Source organism: Suillus subaureus, assembly GCF_016647635.1.
Source record: "Suillus subaureus strain MN1 chromosome Unknown BJ212scaffold_4, whole genome shotgun sequence".
NCBI lineage: Eukaryota > Fungi > Basidiomycota > Agaricomycetes > Boletales > Suillaceae > Suillus > Suillus subaureus.
Genome location: NW_024538560.1, coordinates 1,637,667 through 1,665,359, shown reverse-complemented (window position 1 = coordinate 1,665,359; position 27,693 = coordinate 1,637,667). Strand labels below are relative to the sequence as shown.

The 27,693-nt window shown below is 42.7% G+C and overlaps 8 protein-coding genes across 8 annotated transcripts; 5 read left to right on the top strand and 3 right to left on the bottom strand.

Moving 5' to 3' along the window:
* Window positions 1–971: 971 nt before the first annotated feature.
* Window positions 972–2,742, top strand: BJ212DRAFT_1296390 (uncharacterized protein; the record flags this gene model as incomplete). The annotated part of the gene is made up of 6 exons (XM_041332438.1): window positions 972–1,178; window positions 1,230–1,648; window positions 1,699–1,802; window positions 1,862–2,027; window positions 2,079–2,112; window positions 2,266–2,742. 6 exons carry the CDS (start codon window positions 972–974, stop codon window positions 2,740–2,742), a joined length of 1,407 nt encoding a protein of 468 aa, XP_041197924.1.
* A 1,637-nt stretch (window positions 2,743–4,379) lies between these two features.
* BJ212DRAFT_1476717 (uncharacterized protein) lies at window positions 4,380–5,629 on the bottom strand (the record flags this gene model as incomplete). Its single annotated transcript, XM_041339417.1, has 6 exons — window positions 4,380–4,514; window positions 4,559–4,641; window positions 4,692–4,778; window positions 4,828–5,184; window positions 5,230–5,427; window positions 5,485–5,629. The coding sequence occupies 6 exons, from the start codon at window positions 5,627–5,629 to the stop codon at window positions 4,380–4,382; spliced, it is 1,005 nt and encodes a 334-aa protein (XP_041197923.1).
* A 608-nt stretch (window positions 5,630–6,237) lies between these two features.
* On the top strand, window positions 6,238–6,698 carry BJ212DRAFT_1476716 (uncharacterized protein; the record flags this gene model as incomplete). The annotated part of the gene is made up of 2 exons (XM_041339416.1): window positions 6,238–6,375; window positions 6,438–6,698. 2 exons carry the CDS (start codon window positions 6,238–6,240, stop codon window positions 6,696–6,698), a joined length of 399 nt encoding a protein of 132 aa, XP_041197922.1.
* A 7,101-nt stretch (window positions 6,699–13,799) lies between these two features.
* On the top strand, window positions 13,800–16,611 carry BJ212DRAFT_1296388 (uncharacterized protein; the record flags this gene model as incomplete). The annotated part of the gene is made up of 12 exons (XM_041332437.1): window positions 13,800–13,810; window positions 13,861–14,254; window positions 14,305–14,355; window positions 14,508–14,704; window positions 14,743–14,796; window positions 14,869–14,888; window positions 15,320–15,365; window positions 15,415–15,527; window positions 15,578–15,782; window positions 15,860–16,134; window positions 16,197–16,313; window positions 16,361–16,611. 12 exons carry the CDS (start codon window positions 13,800–13,802, stop codon window positions 16,609–16,611), a joined length of 1,734 nt encoding a protein of 577 aa, XP_041197921.1.
* Window positions 16,612–19,095: 2,484 nt separating this feature from the next.
* On the bottom strand, window positions 19,096–20,479 carry BJ212DRAFT_1296387 (uncharacterized protein; the record flags this gene model as incomplete). The annotated part of the gene is made up of 10 exons (XM_041332436.1): window positions 19,096–19,208; window positions 19,263–19,501; window positions 19,555–19,623; window positions 19,722–19,850; window positions 19,874–19,925; window positions 19,984–20,048; window positions 20,183–20,198; window positions 20,243–20,309; window positions 20,366–20,410; window positions 20,468–20,479. The coding sequence occupies 10 exons, from the start codon at window positions 20,477–20,479 to the stop codon at window positions 19,096–19,098; spliced, it is 807 nt and encodes a 268-aa protein (XP_041197920.1).
* A 161-nt stretch (window positions 20,480–20,640) lies between these two features.
* BJ212DRAFT_1296386 (uncharacterized protein) lies at window positions 20,641–22,071 on the top strand (the record flags this gene model as incomplete). Its single annotated transcript, XM_041332435.1, has 10 exons — window positions 20,641–20,676; window positions 20,816–20,829; window positions 20,990–21,102; window positions 21,155–21,183; window positions 21,236–21,297; window positions 21,336–21,444; window positions 21,509–21,560; window positions 21,749–21,891; window positions 21,938–21,976; window positions 22,060–22,071. The coding sequence occupies 10 exons, from the start codon at window positions 20,641–20,643 to the stop codon at window positions 22,069–22,071; spliced, it is 609 nt and encodes a 202-aa protein (XP_041197919.1).
* A 2,514-nt stretch (window positions 22,072–24,585) lies between these two features.
* On the top strand, window positions 24,586–25,368 carry BJ212DRAFT_1476713 (uncharacterized protein; the record flags this gene model as incomplete). Its single annotated transcript, XM_041339415.1, has 4 exons — window positions 24,586–24,876; window positions 24,934–24,946; window positions 25,000–25,176; window positions 25,232–25,368. 4 exons carry the CDS (start codon window positions 24,586–24,588, stop codon window positions 25,366–25,368), a joined length of 618 nt encoding a protein of 205 aa, XP_041197918.1.
* Window positions 25,369–26,323: 955 nt separating this feature from the next.
* BJ212DRAFT_1444801 (uncharacterized protein) lies at window positions 26,324–27,688 on the bottom strand (the record flags this gene model as incomplete). The annotated part of the gene is made up of 3 exons (XM_041338009.1): window positions 26,324–26,394; window positions 27,111–27,554; window positions 27,667–27,688. The coding sequence occupies 3 exons, from the start codon at window positions 27,686–27,688 to the stop codon at window positions 26,324–26,326; spliced, it is 537 nt and encodes a 178-aa protein (XP_041197917.1).
* Window positions 27,689–27,693: the final 5 nt, after the last annotated feature.

The window sequence follows — 27,693 nt, the reverse complement described above, 5'->3', positions numbered from 1 at the left end:
ATTCCTGTGTCCTAATCTTCCATTGCCAAAGGTACTCATTTGGAGTCTAGATTTAAAGCGACATAAGCCAGAAAGTGATGGCAATGTGGAACTCAGACTTGCCATTGTCTTTTTTTTGGATGCTTTGGAAGGCACATGGGCTTGATGCTGCCATGATTGTAGTACCCTCCATCAAAATCTTCAGACAAGCTATACATCAACCCATCTGAAGGCTGCTTGGTGGGCGACTTTGTCAGGGAAGACTGTAAAGATTTGTTCCCATTCTTGCATTTGTCTGGCACCCACCAAGATTTAAAGCCTTGGGTGGTTTTTGTAGTCCTCCATTTTACTAGGTGGATGGTCCCCCGAGGTGTGCATTCCTTTGCCTTTGACTTGACCATGCTGAGGTCTGAAATGATGGTGGTCAATGGCTAACCTGTTGGTCTGTCATGCTTGCTTAACAGTGGCTAAATTGTCTTGAATCCTATTGCTTTGATGCCTCATTTGAACAGCAATGCACAAAGTTTATATCATTACTGAAAGGCTGGAACTGAATGAAAGGAATTACAAAGGAACAGTCATGAAGATCAATTTAATAGCCTAGTATGAAGACAAATAAATCATGCTGAAGACTTCCTAGTACAACTCTATGCAGACTCCAACACATCAAGTGAGAAAGTTGTAGTGTCCTCTGCCTCTATAGTCTTAAGGAACATTAAGAAAAGCTCATATATCTTGTATGATTTGATGTCTTATTAGCATTGCTAAGATCAATCCAACATGCATTCATTCTTTCCATAAGATAGTGCTGGCCTGAATGCCAAGTGATTGTGAATGCCATGTTTGTGCACTATTGTCCAGGAATTTTCGCTTAATGTCCAGTGCTATACTAATTATCTAAGCCCTAAACAAACCAATATAGCTTATTAAATCCCTCCTCAGAGATTTTATTTTGCCTCCTGTCATCCCACACAATCCTTGATCTTTCATCAATGGCAGGGAACAACTTGGAGGTAGATGATGAGGTTCCAAAGCAGCTGCCTTTGAATGCAGAGGAGGTGGATGTTCTGGAGTCCTACCTTGAGCAATGGGATTCCACATCAGGTCAGGAGAGAAGTGCAGTCTGGGGGGATGGGACAAGAGAGGCTCGGCTGAAGGCACCTACCATGGATGCCAAGCTGTTGAAGTCACGCAGGACAGTGAGTGCAGCACATAATTTAGGCTAGACACTCAACAATGATGCTCTCTAGGTCTACCAAAAATGGCTACAGAACCATGGAGGAAAGAAGGACATGAAACCTCCCATTAATCTAGGGTGGAAGTGGACATACTGGACAGTTTTTGGCTGTCTGAGGAAGATGGAGCTTCTTCTGAAGATCGAAGACAAGACTGGTGTGGAACTTGGTGAACCAGGAATGATGAACCATTATTCCAAATACCTCACAGAAATGGTAAATTCTCTGACCAAGAAGGAGGTGAAGGAGGCCACCAAGATGGCCACAGTGTGGAACAAGCAAGGAGTTCTGCCTGAGGTTCAGGCTGACACAGCAAAACAAAAGAGCAATGAGATACTCTGGTACATGGCTGGTGAAATGTTCAAGAAGGCTGGGATGCAGCTCTTCATGCTATCAGCTTGGAAAAATGAGGAAGGAAAACTTCTGGTGTCAAGGTGAGCAACACACTGGTCTGAGACAAACAAGAAGTCACGACACCCAACAGTCATGATTACAATGATGAGCTCGGGAATGGTGAAAGCTTCACCAAGACATGCGACTGGCAGGTTGTATTACCAGAGTGGGAGACCTATGTGTCAAAAAAATTCAGTGAGCTCCTTACACATTTTCAGGACATCAACTCCGGCTGATTTGAATGCACCCATCAGACAAAGAAGTTGACAATGGCACCATGGTAAAGAAGGGCAGGAAGGACAATACATACACCCTCAAGATAGGAGGCAATGGATTGCCCATCCTTCTGGACCATGCAGAGATGGATTCAGACACCTGGAAGGCTGTTGTCAGGGCCTTCTTGAATTGGCATTATTGTGAGTGAAATCATTTGGTTGTTTGGACGATCTAACCATAAACAGAGGACTGCAGTGGGAAGCCCAAAGATCCTGTGCCTTGGAAGGAGGTAATACCCAGGCAAGAAGTGCTCATTCAGCCATTGTATCTTCCAGAGGGAATGACACTCCAAGAACCATTGAGGATGAACCAAGATGAGGCCACTATCTTGTTGGATTTCTAGTACAACTAACAAGAGAACCATCATGATGTCATATTTGAGTTCTATGGCTGGTGGAGCAAGGCTGATAAGGAGGTGAAACCACCTGTTGCAAGTATCATTGAAGCTGAAGTCAGTGAACAAGAGGGTGAACTACCAAAAAGGACTTCAGGAGGAAAGGGCAAGACCCGGACCTTGAACAAGCAAAAGTCTAAAGTGCGGGTGGTTGTACCCCCCAACAGCTTGAATGATGGCAAAGAAACCAAGTCATGGGTGACAATGATAGCCTCAAAGAAATCCAAGGTTCTGCCTGTAAAGACAACCAGTGTGTTGAAACCTCAGGTGGACTCAGAGGACTCAGAGGATGCTTTCCAGGCTCCCAATTCATCCGACAAGCCTTTGGGTGATGAAATGCTAGATGTGAGGATAGGAAAGGCATCAGTCAATCAAAAGGCAAGTAGATTGAGCAAGGATGTGGCAACAAAACCAAAGAGAGTCTTGGAGGCAAGTAGTGAACATGGCATGGACAAAGAACTCTAGGGCATTCAACCAGTCAACAAGATATGAGCTCAGAAGCAGCCTACCATTGCTGCCAAGGTTACCCCAGCACCACTGGACAAACATACAAAGCAGGATCAAATGGCAGGTCAATCTGCCTCTAGAACACTACCCACTCCATCAGAGAAACCGAGGAGAGTGGGGCCCACCTCTCATCCAGCTGGTACAGTGTGAGACAACCCAGGCGACCCTTCAAAGACAGCAGTGGACAAACCTACCAAGGCTAGTCATGGAAAGAAACAACAACCCAAAGTTGTGCTGTATGATACTGCCGAGAAATGCACTCAAGGGCAGGCAAATGTGAAGAAACACCCTGCTGATGATTGCATTGAAGGCTCCCCCACCAAATGCACAAGAAGCAAGACTGTGGATATTCCCCTGAAAAGATCAAAGAAACCAAACTCTAGATATGCAGGGAACTTTGTCTGATCTTGAATGTTGACAGGGAGACAGACTTGCAGGTTTGGACATTGGGCATTGTGAATCATGGTGTCAGACATGCCTACATATTGTTTGTAATGTACATCCAGACTCACCATGTCCAATTTCTGGCTAGTAGAAGCCAATTATTGCAGTGCTGTTATTCTTATTCAAAAGACATGTTGTGCTGGTGTTAAGGTTGTACTCAAAGGGTAACTGGATCTGAAGGGCTTTGGCCTCAGCTCATGCGCTGTGCCCCTTACCCGAGTATTGCCCCTTATGTCAGGAAGGCAAGACTAGCATGTCCAGAAGGTCGGACGAGTAGCATAATGGATCCAGATGACTTCCGGATGAGGGATAAGTATCATAAGGCTAATCCAGATGAGTCCAGACTAGAAACTAACAGTAATGGACTGTCTGGGACAGAGGCAGATATGGATAGACTATAGGAATCAATCCTAAGTCTCGGAGGGTGACAAGAGTAGAGGTACTCAAGTCCGGAGGACAGGAATGAGTAGAACTAAGATGATATTCGAACTGAGGTACTACAGAAAGTTACAGGAGGTTATATACTATAGGTATCTAACAGACTGATCAATCAGCAGAGTCCAAGGCTATGTACGAAGCATGTGGATAGTCTATTGGTAAGTAGAAACAGATCACAAATCATGAAACGGAAATGAAACATAGGTAGTGGATAAGGGAGCAGGACGGATATACAGATAACTGAAATACTGGAGTTAGGGGGTTACCGAAAGGGGACGAGTGCTGGTTGTGGATTCAGATGAGTTGTGGACTGGACCAGATGAGTGGAACAGATTGGATGATGAGATGTTGGAGGGAGATAAGATATGAATAGGATTGGAGATAAGATGTGGATCTGAGATGAGATAAGGGTCGGATCTGAGATCCGGATATGCGGATATGACAGCTGGGCAAAATCAACCTTTTGCAGGTACCTATGTGACTGTGGAGATTAGTTACCCAGAAATTGATCCATGAACAGATATGATTGGCACAAGCTGGGTCCTATTTCTGGACCTTTGACAGATGAAATGCGTATGCTACTAAACTAAGATCTATCTAGTGAAGGCAAGGCTCACTCTCCAGTGATTCAATAGCATCATTGATGGAGTTCAACAGCCAGCATTGAGGTCCAATAAGGTGGCGAATATTGCCAATGTCCCTCCTGACACTAGTTATCCAGTTTTGCACATCTGCAACACCACAAGATGGGTTTGTGTTTGGCAAGCAGATTTGCCAAGGATGCCCATATTCCCCCCTGACAGCATGGTCGATGGACTCCATCCAGTGATTTTCTTGCAAACCAGCATCTGTAGTGATATTCAGTCCCAGGTATCTGTATTGTTAGAAATACTTCGGGTGACATGTCTCTACCATTGACATCCTCCATATCCATTATAGGTGAGGAAGATGTTGGGCTTTGGGTTCTTGACTTGACTGCCAACCTAGATTCAGTCCCGAGCTTCTGAAGCGATGGCAATATGTACCTTTGGGTGACATATGTCTATCATTCACATGCTCCAGGTCCACTGGTGTATGTACAGAAGATGTCAGGCTTTGGGACATTGACTTCACTGCTCAACCAAGTTAATACATTGTTATTTTGGAAATACCCTGACCTACTGTTTTCTTGGCTGGTGTCCTGAAGTCTACCCCACCCAAGATCATAGGCTGGTTCATCATCTTCATCTGACAACATGGCCAGATCTTGTTGCATTGTGTCTGGACCTGAAGTGCTGGTATCCCAGCCGAGATCGTATGCTGGATCATCTTCATCCATGAGATTGATTACATCTTGCTGTGGATCAGGAGTTGCAGTGACCCAGTTGGGTTCATTGTCCATGCTAACACAAGCATGCTCACATGATGTTGATGTGGTGCCCCACCCGAGATCATAGATTGGCCCATCATTGTTGACATCTGCATCCAAAGTTGGTTCAGTGGTTGCACCCCATCCAAAATCATAGCAAGGTCCAGTGTCTTCATATAGTCAAGAATATTGCTAAGGTAAACACACATACAAACTGAACAACCAAACTTGAGTTGAATCATCTCCTGATGTAGACATGTTGTCTGCAGGAAGAATGGCCCATCTGAGGTCATACAATTGGCTGTCATTGTCCATTAGTTGGTCGACCTCATCCTCCTCATTAATAGAGGTGGTCATTGGAGATTGTCTCACTTCCAAGGATAAGGGCTTGCCCCAATCCTTGTTGCACATGGCTGTGGAGTTTGAGGTCAGTGGGACTTGAGAGAAGACTTTGAACCAATAGAACTTACCAGAAAGTTTGTCAATATATTCATCAATGCTGGCAAAGTGCCTGTCAAAAACATCAAGTCTTGAATCTCCGAACTCAGTTTCCAGAGCCTCAATCCAATATTCAAGCTTCATGTTATATTCTGGAATTCCATTAGTATATTGCATATTGCTCCTGAAAGAAGATCAGCTGAAGAAGCAGACACTTGCTTCTAAATGGAAGTTCTCAAGAAGTTCTCAAAACTTGTGCCTGACCCTTGGCAGCTGCCATTGGTCTATGGGGATGAAATTATCCGGCCAACCAGCAGGGGGTTCATGCCAATTAGCACCAGTAAATGACTCACCACCAGAGGTTTCATTGTCGTTGTGGGTTTCCAACAGGTTTGAAAAATAGACTTGGTGGTTTGACATCTTGTGATGTGTGTTTGGAGGAGTTTTCTGGCTGAGGCTGAGCTAATTAAATAGGGAATTGTGAAGTGGTCCAGCTGTAAGACTTGTGGTTACGAAGAACTGGGGCATTGACCTTATTGACAATGGCGGTCAATTTTGTCCATGGCAATGGCCAAACTTCTATTCTTATGTAATATATTGCTGTTGAGGCACAATGGTCATGCGGCCTTGGGAAATCCCACAGCCATGCTGTGGCCACAATAGTTATTCCCTATATATACACCACAACCTTAGCCCTGACCTTTTCTCCCAAACTTTCATATGCCAAGTCAATTCCCACATTTTCATTCCTCTACTTGTTGATCAACCTTTGCTTTATTTTTACAATGTCATCTACTGAAATTGCCAACAACACTTTTAACCTGGTCGCCGGGAAAATTGGGCGCCTGATTACAAGGTCCCAGAAGTTAAAAGATGGTGACCCAACAGCCAAGATTTTGGCTCATGAGATTGCTGTGACTTTGGTAAGTGACTTCTTTTTTGCGTGTTCTTAGAGTTTGATTGCCAGATTGATTTGCATGTACAGGCAACTGCACTTGCCCAACATGGCAACACTGTGACCTTGCTTTCGCCCAAACTCTTGTCTTGCACAGCTGAGATCTGTCATATCCCACAATCCAGACTCACATTCCATAGTATTCCCACGCCTTCTGAGCCTACGTCCAGACCCCACTTCATATCCAACTCACTCCCAGATCCCCTTCTGCTGTGTACTCCACACCTCAGCAGGATCGACTATGCTCTGGATTTACCCCTGAGCTCCGGACCTCCAGATCCTTACTGCTAGCCTGATCCATACAACCCTATCCTGTCCACCCTATGCGCACTCCATCCAGCAAGACATCCGGACTTCACCTCATCTTGGATTCCAGACTATATCCACCTTCTTGTATTCCAGTCCTATATCCACCTTGTCTTCCAGACCCCTAGATCTCCGGACCTCCGGATATTAACTCCGGACCTATTCCCACCCTCTGTCCAATATCCTGCGCCTATCCCCATTTAGGCATTCTCTGCCTTTCCGGCTTTCAGTTACCTCTTCTTCTGTCTTGCTTATTGATCCTTGTACGAGTCTTCATCTCTGAGTTCATTTACTTATGTTCCATCTTACTTACTAATGTGTTTCCACATGCTCGTACATAGCCTTGCTCCTTTGCTTACTGATCCCCTCAGATATTGTTCAGTATATAACCCCTGTGGATACTCCTGTAGTTCCTTAGTTTGAATATCAACTTAGACTTGCCCAATCCTCTCTTGGACTTTGGTCCACCTAAGTCTGTCCTGCCCATCAGGCCTAGGGATTGATTCCCTAGGCTGGAGCTCTGCCTTTCCAGCACTTACCCTCTTTCTGGACTTAGGTCCAATCCCTGTTCTCTCCAACTCTACCTTAGGGTAGTCTATCTCTGTTTGTTTCTACATCAGACAGAGTCTGATGTAGCCTCTATTCCTTCTGGACCTCTGGGCCTCCTGTCCCTCATACCTCCGGGCATCCTGTCCTTTGGATGTTCCACCCTCCATACCTTTGGACATTCCGTCCTCCTAACCCTTGGACATCTGATCTTCCTGTCCTTCTGTCCTCCGTCATCCTGTCCTTCTGTCCTCCATCATCCTGCCCTCCTGTCCTCCTGTCCTCCGGACCTTTGGACCTCCTATCCTTCCACCCTGTTTCCTGTAGAAGTATTACCTTGCAGTGGAAACTCTCCTGAGCACTCCCTGCATTCCTCCGGAACTCTCCCGCACTCCTCTGGACATTTCCTGTGCTCCTCCGGAAGTCCTCTAGTGCTCTCCAGCAGAGTAGCCAGCCTCCAGAAGTCCTCTGGACTTCATCGGACCATCCTCAGACCTCATACGAAATGAAGGGCACATACTTGGGTAAGGGGCACAGCATACGAGCTGAGGCCAAGCCCCTCTGAGTCAGTCTCTCTCCCCCTTGAGCAATATGGTTCTTAACAAGCATGCAGGTTCAAAGAAGACAGTTATGAAGGCATTTCATGCAAATCCTCCCCTTGAACCTGGTGTTCACTGACCACATACTACTCCTGCCTCCAAGGCATTGTCTTCACTGACATCTGTCTTTAATCCAGCTATCATCAAGGAACATGATGAGACCCAGCTCTCATCACTAGTCCAGTTCAATCAGATCAACACTCTGCAGACTGAACTTCATGAAGCAAGGCAATGAATTGTGTTACGCTCAGCGTTCGTAAGAATGACTAAACAGTCACAAAGAGTCTAAAGCGTACACCTATGTACGAGTCGTGCGAGTTAAGCAGTATATTGCAGGCCCTGGTCTGCATAGGTCAAGTTAAAGAATACAAGCGTAAGAGATAGAGTATATATAAGAGAATTAAAGCGGAGCTTTAATAAATGAATCAGAGATGAAAAGTAAATAGCGAATCAGAAAAGAGAAGAGAGAATTGTACAATAGAATGTCATAGAATGTTTAAGAATGATTAGTAATTGTGAATAAGTGAAGAGGTGAAAATGTGAAGAGGTGAAAAGAATAGAACTGTAACAAATTGAGTCTCTCAACAACCATCTTATGCAGGAGTGCTGTCATGCAGATCATGCTGAAAGCCAAGTTGAAATGCTCAAGTACATGCTGTCATCTCAGGACGAGGCTCAGTCATATCATACTCCTGCTCAACCTCAACCTTGACATTCCTATGACTCTGGTCACTTGTATCAAACCTCTGCTCATTCTTGTCATTCTTGACAGCCCTCAGCTTCAGATTTTCTGGTTCCTCCCACACCACCTATAAACATACATAGTGGTTCTTCACTTTTCCACAGCTGTGCTCCATGATTATACAAAAGGCATGAGTCTGTTCATCATTCAGTTTATATTCAATGATGATGGATTTAATAAGCCATGAACCATCATTATCCACATCTCTGTTAGAGTCTGCACCAGCATCTGTACTTGTACATCCAAGATCTACAATGGATGCAACTGATCAATGGTTTGAATTGAAGGTGGTGGAAGCTCCAAATGCTCCTGTTCATCACTGTTTTCTTCTGGCATAGCTCACTTCTTAAAATTATCACGTCATTCTTTGTAAGTACTTCTCCAGAGATCTTCCAACCATACATCTGATTCAGAAATCATATGAGCACAATCCCCCACATTTGCAATTTCTTTTGTTTGAACACAACCATTTTTGTCAGCAGATATGTCAAAATGACCTTGTGCTTCCATCTCTCACAAACATGCAAGTGCTTGCTCACTCCTTTGACTGTGTCATTCTGAAAAGAATCTATCAACTGATAAGAGATGGTTCAGGACATCCTCCTCCATATCATTGCCTTCCCCAAAACATTCCTTGTGGACTCCATTCTCTTCTGTTTCTGCATTTATGTGATTAGCCTTATTAACCAACTGTTTCTGTCTCGGTGAAAAATGATCATCTCAACTGGTTCTGCACTCATCATGTAACTGCATATTTTTCATCATAAAATGAAACCAAGGCTCACATGACTTTGAAAAGATCTGAAACACATCCTCCCACCCTTGTCCTTTCTGTCTGAGATCTATAGGATGACACCAAGGCTTAAATAACAGCAACATCAGCTGACAATATTGTGCATGTACTTCTGAACAATCATGACAAGGAATGGAACATGATCCCACAGGAACTGGTACTAGATGATTGTTAGGATCTCTAATACTCTGTAGATGCGTATCTGCCTCAGGATGACCATCTCACATTTTAAAACTAGGACATTTACAACTGCAATCCATGAGCAAATCATTGAGGGCGAGGAATGATAGATGGATACCAGGGGGAATGTGTAGTGAGGCTCTCAAGTGCTCCTCTGGAAGTGAGCAATAGTCGTCCCAAGGGGATTGCTACTGAGAAAAGATTCCTCTAATGAAAAGTGAGGGAGATCCAAGACTAGAACTTTGGTCTAGAAAGCCTAAGTAGAGCGCTAAAGCCTAAATGCACTGAAAGAGTATGAATCTGCATGAAGTGCTTCAAATGCGCTGATGATGCAGCTGCAAAATATAAGGCACACGCTGATAAGTTCAAGCACTGATATGAAAACTTGAGTGGATTCAAATAATAACTGGGGCTATGGACTGTGATGCTCATGGAACAGAAGTAAGTATCAAAAATCAATTCTAATGCATAAGTACTGCTAAGTGCTTTCCCATGGTGCAGAGCCAAGCAAGCGAGTATGTACAGTGTAACAGCACATAAGTAAGGCTCTGTAATGCAAGGAGTGTCATATGATGCAGAGATAATGTCAGGATTACTCAAACAAAAGGAAACATGCACCAATGGACTGGGGAGGACATGGATAGGAAGTGTGGAGGACATGTGATAGGATCCAGTGTGCGAGCATGAGTGGCCACAAGCACTCTTAGTGTGGTGCTCCTGTAAAGTGCATGCCTCCTTAGCTATGTGAGGGTGCCTATAGAGGGAGAGGGAAAACACTAGAAGTGTGCCTGTAGAGGCACAAGCCTCTACATTGTCTATACTGCAATTTTCAGGTGAATCATCTAAAATATCCACATGTCTTAAATCAGATGTGTCTTCATCCTCCATATCAAAATCCATAAGGTCACTTGCATAGTAATGTGAATCTGAGTGCTCTTCTCCATCATCTGACAATTTGTCACTCTTTTCCTTGACTTTGTCTATATGGGCAACAAAATCCCAAACATTCATACCTTCAAGTTCAGTGGCTCACAATAAGTAATAGATCACTTGGCCAGTGCGTGGTGTCACCTCTCCATTGGCTGAAGTACATACCATTACCTCATCCTCCTGAGAAAGAATTTGAGATGGATTTTGTGTGGTAACATCAACAGATGTTGATTCTGACCTCATATCATCAGTCATTTCCACATCTTTCTGAATACATTCCTCTTCATTCTCACTGCACAAAGCATTTTCTTGTATCGCAGTTTTCATGTTACATTCAGGGCTGGGATCTGATCTGTCACAGTGACATTCAAAACTACTCCAATATAAATTTTGGGTTGATGACAGAGGTGAAGTTGAAAGTAAAAGGAGTAGACATGATGGTTATGATTATGGATGAAGGGAGAGAAGTGTGAAGGTCAGCCAATTTATAGGGAACCAAGATGCGTCCACCACATGTCCACACCCACACTTCTATCCATTATCCTGGCTCAATCGAGATTCCACATGCCCACAGTTCTATTGACCTCTGCACCCAATCATCATTTCCATATCAGGATACCAGTCACGTGCCTTTATCAATGGAAAAATTTGCTAAGTCCAAATCATGTTCCACTGACCAGGGATGGTCAGTATTTGAGTCTCCTGCAGATGTGGTGTTCAAACTTGGGCTAGCCTCGCAGAACCCCTTTTTGCTATAGAGGTCAAGCATCCTAGAAGTCCACATCACATCCATCCATCACTTCCTTGCAAAGCCTCAACTCACCTGACCCTTCCTTGTTGCAGCGGACTATGTCTGACTTGGCTGGTATGGACCTGTTGCCTCAGCCGCTCACAGATAGCCAGGCTGACCATTCCATCCTGTCGGTACTGAATCCTCCCATGTCCTGCCCATGTCCACCTATCTCCATTGGTGCGTTTTAAGCTTAATTTACTGTTACTGAATGAACAGCAGGTGTTATTACATGTATTCCCATGGCCACAGCATTTGCAAGCCTTATTACATATTGACCCGAGTACCCTGCATTTCGCTACTACTCTTGCCTGTGCGATTCCAGACATTCATGTAGTTAGATAAATAGGACTCAAGTCTCATACTATCTCTTACTTTCCTTCTCTGGACATACCTGCTACTGTTGTAGGAGTCACCTTAGCTAGTCCTTGATTGTGCAATTGATCCCTTTGCTTTCATCTCAGATGTGCCTTAACCGCTCTAAGTGTGCATTCTCTAAGGTCTCTATACCTAGGCCTTGTATAGACTCAGACTGCTACCACAGGTCTAGACTCGGCAACCTATACCTAGTTATACCTAGACTCTCCTTACCTCGGCCTAGCCTTACCCGCTGTTCCCCTCAGCATTGGACCTTTCTACTCATATCAGGTATCTTGCATCAGTGTTCCACATTGGTATCTTGCATTGGGTGTACCATTGGTATCCCACATTGCATTGGAGATCTTCGGACTTGGAACATCTCAGGCCACAGATCATAACTCCTTCCTTTGAGCCTTAGTTGTAGTATTAGACCTAATATAAGTGGCTATTGCCAGTTTTGGTGTAGACATTTGTGATGGCAATTACCAGCTGCGCACTTTGACCTATGATGCTGGCATGTACCACTCCTGGCTAAGGCCTTGCTTGTAGGCATGCAATCACCCATTGAAATATGCTCCCCTAATATCCCCTGGAATATTCATATAATACAGATATATATTATATATACAGTGGCTCAAAAAACTGTCTGCATGTTTTGACATTTTTCACTATCTATGATATTGTGTGAGAATGAACAAATGGCTCAAGGACATGCTTATACCACATTGTAGTATGGCTTCAGGGCTTTCATTTGAGCCCTACACCGTGGGAATCGGTGGAGATATGGTGGAGATACAAGGCTCACAAAATGGTGACTCATGCGGACAGTTTTTTGAGCACATATTAAAACTATATAAATCATCATTTATGACACCATAACAATCATGCCACCATTAAATAAATTATAAAGTGGTGTCATTATGTCATTTTAAAACCATATCTAACTATACAAACCAAAAATTTCCATACATCATGGTTATATTCACCATGAAAGCCACCCCCTCTGCTCAAAGGGATAATATCCTCTCTCTTTCCTATTCTGGCCTCTCTGCTTGTCAAATTTCCTCTAGAACTGGAGTATCCAAGTCCACTGTGGCCAAGTGCATCAAAGAAAGTCACACAGACAAGGAAAACTTCTGTGAAGGGTGTCCATCCAAGCTCACCTCTACTGATAGGAGGGCTATTATTCAACATATCACTACAGGAAAGGCTGATAATGCTATCCAGGTCACCTATTACATCAATTCCACCATCAATGTGAAAAAAGAAGGGTGCTAGTCCTCTCTGCATATGTGTGATAGAGAGGAGAGCCTTTTCTTCCTTGTTACTAACCTGAGATGAGCTGTCTTGAGAATGTTTCTCACAGTGTGTGAAGAGACAGGGAATGTGATGGTGGGATTGATGTAATAGGTGACCTGGATAGCATTATCAGCCTTTCCTGTAGTGATATGTTGAATAATAGCCCTCCTATCAGTAGAGGTGAGCTTGGATGGACACCCTTCACAGAAGTTTTCCTTGTCTGTGTGACTTTCTTTGATGCACTTGGCCACAGTGGACTTGGATACTCCAGTTCTAGAGGAAATTTGACAAGCAGAGAGGCCAGAATAGGAAAGAGAGAGGATATTATCCCTTTGAGCAGAGGGGGTGGCTTTCATGGTGAATATAACCATGATGTATGGAAATTTTTGGTTTGTATAGTTAGATATGGTTTTAAAATGACATAATGACACCACTTTATAATTTATTTAATGGTGGCATGATTGTTATGGTGTCATAAATGATGATTTATATAGTTTTAATATGTGCTCAAAAAACTGTCCGCATGAGTCACCATTTTGTGAGCCTTGTATCTCCACCATATCTCCACCGATTCCCACGGTGTAGGGCTCAAATGAAAGCCCTGAAGCCATACTACAATGTGGTATAAGCATGTTCTTGAGCCATTTGTTCATTCTCACACAATATCATAGATAGTGAAAAATATCAAAACATGCAGACAGTTTTTTGAGCCACTGTACAGATACAGATACATAAAAATAGATACACATTACAAATATATCATATTGATCAGTTTGCCACATGTACTAGACCCTGAATGCTTGAGCACAACCCTCTCGCCCCCCACTATACTTGACACCACACAACCATGACAATGGAGTGAGTTGATTTTAATTTTTGATAGTTGGGACTCACTATATTACCCATAGAACAACCAGTCTGGTGCTGGATGACACACCTGTGGTGTTGTCCCCCAACCCATTGCCCAACCCAGATCTGACTCCCCCCACCCCATCTCCTGCAACCAATACTGATGATCCCAATGCCTATGTTGAAAAACTGTTTCATAACTGGGCCAAAAATTCACACCTTGCATTTCTCAACAACCATCTGTCCACTTACTGCAAACATGTCAATCAAGGCAAATCACAAGCAACTGACTATGTATATGAGGTCATGCAAGAATATTTCCAACATTATCACTGGAAAATGAAGATATCAGATGAGCCTTCAGAAAACAATCCTTTGCAAATGGAGTCAGATGAGTCTCTTTCCCCAATTGAACTGAAGCAAAAATTGCAAAAGATTCTTGTGATGCAGAAGGTAAGCATTTTTACATGTGCTTATCTATACATTTCTCAACACTCAAGTAGGCTATCAAGAGCTGGCTAGACTATCATGCTAAGTCCTTGAAGAAGTTGATTGTATGCCACAGCAAGCCAGAAAACAATGAATGGACTCGACTTCTCAGCCAACTCTCTGGAGTAAAAAAAACAAGCCAAAGGCCTTGCAATCCCACCAGTGATGGTCAAAAGATCACTTTAAGACTGAAATCAAGTCCCACTTTCTCAAAAAGTGGCATAAGGTTGGGCTACCTAGCAGCAAGATGGTGACCTTTCATGATAGGATCACACACAAACATTTCAAGAAACTATCTGAAGAAGAACAGAAGCATTGGAGAGATACAGCACAAGCCAAAGGTGAAGCAGCAGTGAAAGAATGGAGTGATCACCTTGCGGTTCCTCCTTCCACATCTTCCATTGATAGACAAGTGTAAGTGTTCAAAATCTTTCGTTTGTATCTGTATTAAGAACTCAGTTAGGGCTCTGGATAACCTCGCACCTTTGCTGGGCTGATTCTTGCTGGTATGTGTTATGAACTGGGATAGTTCTGACGTATAGCTACTCAATAAGAGCAATTGGCTAAGGTTGGTTCAGGACCCTTGCATATACAAGGGGTCAGTTTCATAAGACAGGTCAAGGAGAGTGTCCTTGACTTGAATCAGGTTCAGATGACTTAAGATTGGGAGTCTTAAGTGAAGGAAGTTCCAGGTAAAACCCAGTAAGATTAAAGTAAAGAACTACAGAGTACAAAGGGTGTTTATATAGTAAGTGGCAAACACTTTAGGGCAAGTGTGTGAACAAGAACAAGTCAGAGATAAAATATGAGTCAGAGATAACAAGAATAGATCACCTAGCAATGGTGCGATAGTGATTGTGATGTAATACAATGATAAGAGATGGATCAGAGATGGTATGAAGATAAGTCTAGCAGTGGCATCATGTGGCATGTGACATGATACAAGTAAGTAAAGGAGAAAAGAAATAGGGGTGTACAGTGACTGTAACAGTATGGCCACAACTCTTGACATGCATGTCTCCCTTTTAGTCAGTGGACCTGAACCTTGCAAGCAAGGGAAAATTACCATTGTTAGGTGTGTTTTTCAATGTCATTCCAATACAAAACTAACATCATGCTTACAGTATGCATGAAGGCATTGACTTAAGTCCCCAACCACACAATTGGCAAACTCGGGACAAGACCAAGTTCAAAATGGTCACCAAGTCTTTTCAAAAATACCTATCACACACCTATAGTATGTTCTTAATTTCTATCACTTGACTTTGAAATGAACACCATGATCAGCTAAGCAGGACTGCAATTCCTGTTGCCTCCTGGACAATTTAGATAGCTTGTTCACTATTCCACAGGAAGGCAACCAATCTGATACTGAAGAAGAACATGAAGCAAATGAATTGACCACAGCCAAATATAGACCCTGGAAGAAATTGAAGCAGCAAGGTAAGAAACAGGATGTGCTTCTTGGTGCAAGGCTTCTGAGGCTTCTGAGGTGGATGCATCATCTTCAGAATCATCTTCCCCATCCTCCGGCTTGTCTTCATCTTCATCGTCTTCAACTTTGTCAAGCTCCATGGATAGTGAAGATAAACGTCAGGGTTCCAGATGGGTACTTCCATTTTCACCACCCAAGGCAAACCAAGATGTAACGTACTTTAATCCACACCACCAAAAAACAGCTCAAAAACACCTTGAAGCAATGAAGAAGGGTTGCCTGGTCAACATGCCATCTCCTGCATCTGAAATACCAGATTGTTTGTCCAAAGTGTTGTCTTGTGTGTCTGAAGTACCAGATGACATGGAGGAAATTGACCAACTCGATGAAGACAGCTCCATTATCAATGGTAAGATAACCACTGATTGTCCTTCCAGCTCTAACTGTTTTACTACACTAATATCTCCTTAGGAATCACATCTGCTGCCATAATTGAGCCACCTGCTGCACCTTTTGATGACAATCTCATTGATCCACATCTCAGAGATGACCTTGGGATGGCTGTTAACCAACTGCCTGCTTCACCTGGTGAGTATTGGTGCTCAATCTGTTGTACTAAACTAATATATCCTTAGGAATCACATCTGCCACCATAATTGAGCCACCTGCTGCACTTTTCAATGACAACCTCATTGATCCACATATCAGAGACGATCCTGTCATGGCTGTTAACCAACTGCCAAAGCCTATCAATAATTATGACATGGATGAGACACCTTCTGCCAAACAAGACACAGAAGGGGCTGTGGATGATCATGACAACCCTCTTAACACGACTCTTGACAAACATGTGGTTAACTTAAATCGGGTTATGGACAGTATGTAATTGATGCTTCTCCTGTGTGCTATAAGTCATTCATATTTACAGTGGCTCAAAAAAGTGTCTGAATGTTTATGCATTTTCAAGTAATTGAATAATAGCAAGCCAGCACCTGAGTACAATACAAAGGCATAGGGACAAGTCTAAAGGCTTGACATCATAGCTATAATCTGAGATATATATCGTGGGAACTAGACCACATATTGGCAAGATATGGTAATTCTAATCACATGACTCATTCAGACACTTTTTTTGACTTTATATTCAAATCACAAAATCCAACCATTCACAGATATTATTCTTAATAGAAGTGGTGCAATAATCAATATTTGGTCTTATTTTAATATTATTTATATATATGAACCCATATAACATCATGAACTTTAACATAATCATCATACAGCCCATCTCCTCTGCTCCAAAGGATAATATCCTTATTCTCTGCTCCTCTAGTTTGTCTATGAGGCAAATTGCTTCCAAAACTGGTCCTAGCAAGTCTACTATTGCTATAGTTATGCTGGCAATGATAGAACATTGATCTCATGAGCTTTGAGCCATTTTATAGCTAGCTTTGAGGTATGCTTGGAGTCATTATCCAGTTGGAAGATAATGTCTTCTTCATCAATTCCTGACTTCTGCATGCTTCTGAGGAGACACTTCTCTAGAATGGAGATTTACTGCTCTACATTCATGCCTCCTTCCACCTCACAAAGAATCCCCACACCATTCCATCTCCTACAACCCCTACCATCATACTTCATCTTCCAAACTTTAGTATATTCTTGACTTCTTTCTCCCCTGATGGTTCCCCTACCTTTTTTGACACATATTCCAGGCCATCTGACCCCATTCTATTGATGTTTATCTCATATGACCAAACTACCTTCTTCCAGTTTTTCATAGTCCAATGTTGGTGCTTTAAAGCAAAGGCTCCTATAGGCTGCTGAAAGAAGAGGGATTTTCTTCTTGGTTACAGCCATAAGATTGGCTGCCTTAAGGGTGTTTTTGACTGTTTGAGTGGGAATTGGAATGGGGATAATGGAATTGATGAACTTGGTGGCATGGACAACATTTGAAGCCTTGCCAGATGGACTTTAATGAACAATAGCTCTTTTATGCTATAGAGTAAGCTTGAAAGACCATCCCATTTTATGATTTTGCTTCTCCAGCATGTTCTGGTTTATGACTATAGCAATAGTAGACTTGCTAGGACCAGTTTTGGAAGCAATTTGCCTCATAGACAAACTAGAGGAGCAGAGAATAAGGATATTATCCTTTGGAGCAGAGGAGATGGGCTGTATGATGATTATGTTAAAGTTCATGATGTTATATGGGTTCATATATATAAATAATATTAAAATAAGACCAAATATTGATTATTGCACCACTTCTATTAAGAATAATATCTGTGAATGGTTGGATTTTGTGATTTGAATATAAAGTCAAAAAAAGTGTCTGAATGAGTCATGTGATTAGAATTACCATATCTTGCCAATATGTGGTCTAGTTCCCACGATATATATCTCAGATTATAGCTATGATGTCAAGCCTTTAGACTTGTCCCTATGCCTTTGTATTGTACTCAGGTGCTGGCTTGCTATTATTCAATTACTTGAAAATGCATAAACATTCAGACACTTTTTTGAGCCACTGTACATACAGCCTCTCCTGGTGGCAACATATCACTCATTTTACCTACACTGACATCCAGCCCACCATGGTTCAGCAATATGCTCCAGCAGTTGATGGACCCACCCCAACTTCTCCTCAGCTGATACAGCTGTTTGACAAGCTGGTGCGCCTTGAGGATGTATTGAGCTTCATGAATGAGAAAGCCACCTTGGGATGTGAACATTGTCCATGCGAAGTCTACTGGTGGATTTCGCATGGATGTAAAGGGAAACCAACCATACCTAATCTCGCTGCATTCATAATGCAATGGTGGTCTTGGTGGCTAGCACTTCAACCAGAGTAGAGAAGATGTCAGGCGCCAACACTTATGGCATGTGCAATTCTCCCTTGCACAGATGACAGCAGTTTGGACTCCCTCAACAAACCAGGTGCAAATGGCATGCTCTCAGTCGTGGCTATCTTGAAGTGGTGGGCAGACAACACTGATGGCAAAGATTTATGCTGGCAGGAGACTGCAGATGATGTCATGTGGGTTTTAGACTGACTCATAGCAAGTTATTCTGCATCAAAGTCTATGGTTTCCAGTGGGAACAAGAAATGGGGCCATTCTGATACTCAGGCCAACACATCATCATTGAAGAAGACACATAATTGGCAGTAATAGAGGCTCACAGATTGACAAATTGCTAGGCTACACATTGAATTTTTTGCTCATTTGAATACATGTTATATTGGACTATTTTGGTATCTTACATCAAGTCAATGCAATACTCACTTAATGGATCTGATTTTCTCCTGCACTTGCTAGTAGATCACAGCAACAATAGTATAATGTATTCTAAAAGCAGTATGTCCGAGCTAGACTCCAGGAGCCTCCAGTCCCAAGACTTTCTGGTACATGGTTTCCCCAAGTAAGTAGGCTTCGTCAAGGTCACCCAGAACAGCTAGTCTGTAAAGATCCTCCAACATAGCTACCAGATGCCCAATGAAGCGAGCAACCTCATCAGCAGCATGTCATTCATCACATATGCCACACATGTTAAAAATCTTATCCTGCCCCTGCTGTGCCCAGATCAAATAGGGCTCAATGTGCTTGACTGTATCCCCGAATATCTCAATGTTCCTGGCAACACTGGTGTGCAATGACATCGCATATTTTCGAAGGACATTCTCAATGTATACTGTGGGTACCACAGAAGGAATGATTTGCAGGACTTTATTCTTCGCATTGCATATGAGCCCTAAACAGTCAGATAAAGTAACACTAGTTGATTGATTGTCAAATGCAATTTAATTACTATTGAAAAGAAAATGCACATTGCCTTGAAGTCAACCTTGTCATCCAACAGGTCATTCATGTTAGACTCAGCTGTGACGGAGGGTGTGCTGTTCACATGGCAGAGACAAAGTCTCAATAAAATAATGTCTCAGTGCCTAAACACTTCAGTTGCAGGAGGAGAGGCAATAATAAAAATTAAACTCACTTTTCATAATATCTCCTCTGTTTCTTGCGCAAGGCCTGCAGTTTGGCTTCAACAGTGTGGTGAATAGTGGGGTGAACCACGAGGAAATATTGTGGGTGGGACGTGGGTGGGACAAAACAAAAATAGCACCTTTATATAAGGAATGTTATTACCATAAATCGATGATCTGTGATGAGGGGCAATGTAGATAGTAGTATTCATGAACTGAATGTAAATGCAAGGTCAATCAAGGGAAATAATGCCAGTGCATCATATCACTCACCAAAGATGCCTGCTTCAAGGTCTGAAGTCCATGTTGTTGAATACACAGTGGAGAAGTTAATTGAGCTACATAGACCTATGTGTCAGTCATTGTGATTCAATAGTAGGACCATAACTTACCTGGCAAGTCTTAGCTCAGGGCACCATGATGAGTCCAATCATGCATTTGCAATGCACAAATCAATTAAAGAGTTACATACTAGGTGACTGTGTATTCTGTAAACTTGATGATTTGATAGTAGGATGCTAGTTTCAGTGACCTTGATTTGGTGGTAGGACCATAACTTCTAGTGGTAAACTTGGAGTCAGCACGCAAGTCTGATCATGCTACATCCATCAACACAATAGGCACATCAATGAACTACTACTAATGAGCTACGTACCAGGTCATTGTATTCTGTGATCTTGATGGTTTGCTGTTGGTACAACTGCTAACTTCAATGCAGTGTGACTGAGATCACTGTCAAGGATTTGCTACTACATACACTGGCAACCATGATGATGTTGGAGTTAATCTCAAATCAACTGCACACTCTTACAGATCCAAAGCACTGTCCAGTTTCAGATAAAGAAGGTAAATAAAATCCATGTCATTCATTTTCACAAAGCTGAGCTAACATGAAACATATGTCATGCCATCTCGCCATACTTCAACATCATGAGATTATGTAAACAACAACTTAGTGCCAGTCTAGTAAGTCTGTTCATTGCATCGAACATTCACAACATGTTAGAGCTCATTGCAAATCAATACCAATCTCAAGCATTGTCATACAATGAAGGTTTATCATCTTTAATTTCTGTTGGATGAGCACTGACAAAATGTCACATAGACCATATTCATTATGTAAACACAAGATACATGGCAAAGCATAACTACTAACTCCACATTTTGAGTACTACTAAACCCTGAACTTGAAGGACAGAATATTCAACCACCATTTCAACATATTTAAGAAGATTGGATGTACATGATCACTCGGATTTGATGTCTGTCGTGGTGTCAGTGTCTTTGGTGGGAGTGGTGTTACTCGAAACTGCGGCCACAGCTGCCTCATATGCTTGAAGTTGTGTCTGGTAGTCCTGCTCTGCTTCTTCCACCACAATTTCGTGGAGCATGGTGTGGAAAAAATCATTCTTTGCCAGATCACTAACTAATAACTCTACAACAGCAATTGCTACAAGCCTGACTAACAAGTGGGTGAGTTCTGGATTCTGTCAATGATGATGATCAATCTCACCACAACAGGCAGGCATGCAAATTCGAACTTCTTGACTATTACATGGACTACAGATGCTTTGAAGTGCAACCTCTGTGTGTCCACTCTGGAAGACATCCCTGATGTTATGCAGAGTATTTCTGTCTGGTGAGGGTAGAGGTGTATGTGCAGTGGACATGTCAGGCAAGGGTGGAGGCATATGTGTGGTGAACATGTCAGGTGAGGGTGGAGGTGTAGTAGTGGTATGTCTGTTAGGTCTGGCAGCCATGGAGCCAGGGGTCTTGAACAGGTGTTTCTTTCTTGAAGTGCTACAACTCAAGGGAGGGGGGAACTTACTCGCAGGAGCAAGTGTCTACTGGTAAGCTCTAGTATTATTTTCTCTCAAACAAGCCTTACTAATGCCAAGGAAAAGAAAATATGTGGTGTACCACAATGAATCCAACTCAGATGACCATGTGACAACAGCCTATGCCAGGATGATAGCAGTGTCAGCTGGTGGCCGCAGGCAAATCATCATACCTTGCTCCCTGACACAATTCAGGGCAGGTGATGTGCTGGAAGACCAAGTTGAGCCCCTGCAAATGGACAATTGGGAGCCAACCCTTGGTGATGGCATTGTGTTCAATGATGAGATTGAGCCCCAACCTGTCATGGTGGTCAAGGTACCAGCAAAACACTATGCAAACTTGGTGAGATTCCAACAAACTTTTGCTTCACAAACTCAACTCTTTATAGGATGCACCTTTGCATAAATGGATGGGTGTCAATGAGCATGTCAGATTCTGTGAAGAATATCTTCTCAAAGAGTTATGTCTGGAGGCCCACAGTAGCTTAACAACAACACCATGTTCATGCAGCAATATCAATAATAATATTGTACAAAAACACCTGTACTGCTGTGAAGATTGCTATGGACCAGAAATTTTGTGCAAGTCTTGTTGTTTATTAAAGCATGCATGTCATCCTTTACATATAATTCATGTGAGCATTTCAAAGTTCTGGTTGCATTACCAGTTTTTTGATGATGTGCAGAAATGGAATGGGACTTAGGGGTCAACTAGGACACAAAGGAATGCTGTTAAGAACCATGCTCAAGGGAGAGAGAGACTGACTCAGAGGGGCTTGGCCTCAGCTCGTACGCTGTGCCCCTTACCCGAGTATGTGCCCTTCATTTCAGAGGAAGTCTGATGATGGTCCGACAAAGTCCAGAGGACTTTTGGAGGCTGGCTACTCTGGTGGAGAGTGCAGGAGGACTTCCGGAGGAGCGCAGGAAACATCCGGAAGAGCGTGGGAGAGTTCCGGAGGAATGCAGGAAATGCTCAGGAGAGTTCCTGCTACAAGGTAATACTTCTACAGGAAAACAGGATGGAAGGATAGGAGGTCCAGAGGTCTGGAGGACAGGAGGATGGGATGTCCGGAGGTCTGGAGTATGGAGGACGGAATGTCTGAAGGTACGGAGGGTGGAATGTCCAAAGGACAGGATGCCTGGAGGTATGAGGGACAGGAGGTCCAGAGGTCTGGAAGGAATAGGGGCTACATTGGATGAAGTCTGATGTAGAAGCAATCGGAGGTAGACTACCCTAAGGTAGAGTTGGAGGGACAGGAAGCGGACCTAAGTCCGGAAAGAGGGTAAGTGCCAGAAAGGCAAGACTCTAGCCTAGGGAAACAATCCCTAGACTTGGGACAGAGACATAGGGGACAAATCCAAAGGTCCAGAATTCTGGCCTAGGGAATCCTTCCCTAGGCCTTATGGAAAAGGATGAGACTCAGACGGACTGAAGTCCAGAAGATGATTGGCAAGTGGAACAGGATCTAAGATGATAGAGTAGAAACTAAGATGATATTCAGACTGAGGACTCTACTGTAGTTGTACAGGGGTTATATACTAGAGGCTATCTGAGAGGATCAGTAAGCAAAGGAGTAAGGCTATGTACGAGCATGCGGAAACACATTGGTAAGTAAGATGGAACATAAGTAAATGAACTCAGAGATGAAACTAGTACAAGGATCAATCAGCAAGACGGAAACAGAGATAACCGAGAACTGGAAAGGCGGAGATGCCTAAATGGGGATAGGCACAGGATCTTGGATAGAGGGTGGGAATAGGTCCGGAGATCTGGGGATCCAGAAGGCAGGGTGGAAACAGGACTGAGATATGTGAGGTGGTGGATGTAGTCCAAAATCCGAGAGGAGGTAAAGTCTGGATGTCTTGCTGGATGGAATGTGCGTAGGGTGAACAGGATAGGAGATCCAGGAATGAGTCAGATATGGGGTCCGGAAACAGGTCCGGAAAGCGTGGGAATATGATGGGATCTATGTCTGGCATACGGGATATGACAAATGCCATGTTTGTATCCGCAAAGAGGGCATATTTCTTTTGTCATGATTCACACCAACACAATCCACCAAGTAAATGTTGATTTCTGTGGGTGCCATCAATAAATTTCTCATTGCCAGCAATTGTTATGTTGTGAATGGTGTCTGGCTACACTACATTTTCCTCAGAGTGCCTGCACAAGATGGGTTCTGGAGTTCTTTCTCATTTTGATGTGGTCAAGCAAAGTATCTGGCCATGAGTTCTATGCTAGTCTCGAATGACTCACTGACAACACAGGTTTGAATGTACCTAAGGTATGTTATCACATGGCCTATGTCTCACAAATGTTAACTGCAGTCACAGTCTTAGTATAAAGAATTTATGAGAATGGTTTGCTAATTTTGCCATATTAAACTAATGAAGCGAGCCAGCTGTGGTAATATAACTGGTGGTATCTATGATACTGAGCCTGGTGCATTAGCCATCAAGTGTCCTGCTTGTCCACAACCTGGCGTAAACCTGCTGGAGGACTGGGACAAAGTGGATGGATCAATGAAGTAGTTTTTTTTTAATCCACCGCATTCTTTAAATGATTCCTTCCTCATAGATTTCTTTACTATTTGATTATCGCTATGGATGCCAACTTCCACCTCAAGAATAAGAATTGAGCTTCTAGCATTGCCAATCCTGGGCTACACATGGGTCTTGCATACTTCATTCTTGACAAATCTTACACAGAACACATACTCAAGAATGCAAGCCAAACCAATGTAGGTTTATTTATTTATTTTCACTTGTATTGCACAAACTTAGAGGAGACCGACCCATTAGATTAGCACTTGTTCAGGTTTCAAGACATTGGTGCACACTGAATCCAAGTACTCAAATGGGTTGCAATCAACTGGCATCGGCTTATGTCTTTGTACACACCATGAACTTGTTCAACCTCAAGGAGTTGGAGACCTTCAAAAGGGCGAAAGATATTTTTGTTTAAATTATGTGTATTCAACTGTCTAATGATGAACTTAGATATGCTAATATGGATTTCATCTTCTTCTCATCCATCATGCCTCTCCTCCTCACTGTTGTCATATCTTATGACATCACTTGCCAGTGGAAGCTCAATCTCATGAAGAGAATGAATGAGCTCCCAGAACACCTTTGGATGCCAGTGGCTGTCACCCTCACAGCATTTATGTTTGGAATCCTGAAGTTTCACTGCCCTGTGCACAAGGAAAAATGTGCAATTCCACATTCCTTGAACCTCATGCCAGGCGTAGGATGGACTGATGGTGAGGGAATTGAATGCAACTGGGCAGAGATGAACCACATTGCCAGCAGCATGAAGGAAATGGGTGTTAGTTATTGACATGATGTCCTCAATGACCATTTTTGACATCACAACTGGTGCAAGTATGCTGGACTAAGTACATTTTTTTTTGTCTGCTCCCACCAATACAACAACTTATTCAATTTACAGGACTCTCACTATGGAGAAAATTGCTAAATGCTGTCAAGGAACAGGGTCATCACCAATCCATTTTGTGTGACTTTAATTTAGCGATTGATGATGCACGTCAAGGAGAATGGACTGAGATGATTGATGCTTGGGAATGCGACAAATCAAGTCCAAATCCATATGTGCACAGCAAAATTAGTAAGGTCTATCTATACTTTGGCATTTTTTGTTGAAGCTGACTATGGTTCAACAGGCCTTTCAGAAGCACAAGTATGTGCTAATCTTGTGGACAATAAGAAGATTTATATCAGTAACAGGCATCAACTTCTGCATGAAGTTACTCCTAGTTCTTTCATCAATATGGGCCTGGTTCTGGAAGATGTGCAGTAAGTTCTACTTCTACAATATTCTGAGACACTCTTCTGATCATTTCCAGGTGACGAATAAAATCTGATCTCACAAGATCTCTCAGTGTGAATGGGCACACTGAACTTGACCAACGTTGGATCACACTGCAACAACAGCTAGCCTGCTTCCATGTCATACAGTGAGTATATATGGTAGGTGTTGAAAGCTGGATTGAAGAGCAAGACATGGACTCATCTGAGGAAGTTGAGGATGAATCACTCTGGCTGCCATCAACAATCCCTCCAAGCAATCAAGACTTACTATGTACCAACAATATTGCTCACATCGAGGCTGAGTTGCACAAGGAACAGTGTCACAATTCACTTGATAAGTTGCACAGGCAACTACATACTAAATCCCATTTTGTCAAGCACCACAATCTCGATTTACACGGACAACTAGCCAACATTTGCACAAATTCCTTTCTCACTCAGTTGAAAAGCAAAATCAATGCTGCCACAGAAAAATACTGTGTCACTTGGTCAGCATTGCTAGAACTGGTTGGGATCAGCAAGTTGGATGGGGAATTTTAATTCCTATAGGCAAAGGATATCATGGCACCTGTCAACACAGTGTCGGGTGTCAGGAGTACTACAGGAATATGCAGAAGGACAAGGTCCCAGCAAGATGCATCATGCAGATTAGGGCAGGGGTATTAGATGACAACATGGATTTGGTGTGCTTCGGGAGTTCATGATCATGAAAGTGATGCGGGTCTGAATGATGGTGAGTGCATTAATACATGTATTGACTCTCCTGTGTGCAATGGTGGAATGAAGAGGTGTTACTCCTCAAGGAGGAAATGTGGCAAACATGACAATTTCTTGCATGGCATGCTGAACAGTGGCAATCTATCATGGAGCTGTCACACAAGGACACGGGGATCATGGCTGGCGCTGTTGCATATGCTCACAGGCAGGTTGCAGTTCAGCATGTACTACTGTCTTGTTTCACTTTTCTCTGGACCAATGGAGCTGGTGCAGTGTGGGAAACACAACAAGAAGAGAACTGTAAAGTACTCTTCAAATGTTGGGTCGAAATTGCTATGCCTAGCTGCTATTTGACCCTAAAGGGTTTCTGTACTAGACTCAGAGCTCAGAAAGTAGAATTATCATCAAAACAAAGACTGTGATTCAGACTGGTACTGACAGTGGTGAAAGGGAGACATTCTTATGTAAGCAGAAAAAATGCGAACATAAACTAAGGAAAGTGGTGGTAAGTGAAGGTAAGTAAAAAGGGGGAATATCAGCCCAGGGAAAACTATATTGTCACAGCAGACATCACAGCTGCTACGGATGAATATTTTGCTGAGGATGAGGTTAATTTTGATGACAACAAGGGGTAGCTTACATATTGGTTTAATTAGTCATCATGAATGAATTTTTTATGTTGAACCTACATTTAAATATGATTTTCAATGTGAATACCCATTATAACATTATTTACTGGCATGAACCAGCAGTGGGTGGCAGGATGGCAAGAGCCATAGATTGGGTCAAAGTGTGCTACTGGTAATTGCCATGAATCATGTCAATTAGAAAGCTGATAGTTACCACTTTATTAGGTCTAATACTACAACTAGGGATGTTCCTTTCTCTTCCCTCGCACTATTAGAAGGAAGTGCTTCAATAGCAGTCCCCTTGGATCGATGTACTGCACTCACACCCATTTGGATTTAGTATGTTTGTTGGTATAACTAGCTGACTACTAATTTCTTTCACTACATTGGTGACTGGTGTAATGGTCCAGAAAATCCATCAAGTATGAACACACCTGTTGCACAGACAACTCCTGATGCAACAGCATAGAATATGAGCATTTTTGAAGTAACAATTTTGCTCTCATTGTGATATCATCTACATCAGGATTGTACTCTCCAAGTTTCTTTGTCACACACTCCAATGCAGCATATGCAACATGCACCTTCAGTTGAACCTTTGTGATGTAATCTGTAATATAGTACATCATAGCTTTCGCTGATGCACCTGAACCAATAAATTTAATATCCATATTACATCTTATAGCCCATAACATCATCGAATTGAAGTTATTCACCAGCCCATCCAAACATCTCAGACATATTTCTTCAGTTTCAGGATCTACATGACTTTCAGAACAGTAGTTATTCTTGTCCAGATCAAAACAGCACTCTCGGAGATTCAGTAGACCTTTCCAATATTTCCAGCATGTAGTAGAATGTCAATGCCATTGACATTGTTCAGCTAAGTGGAACAAATCTTTTTGTAGGGCCTTTTTGATTAGATCAGGCAGTGTACTGACATTGATACCTCGAACAGAGCATGGATG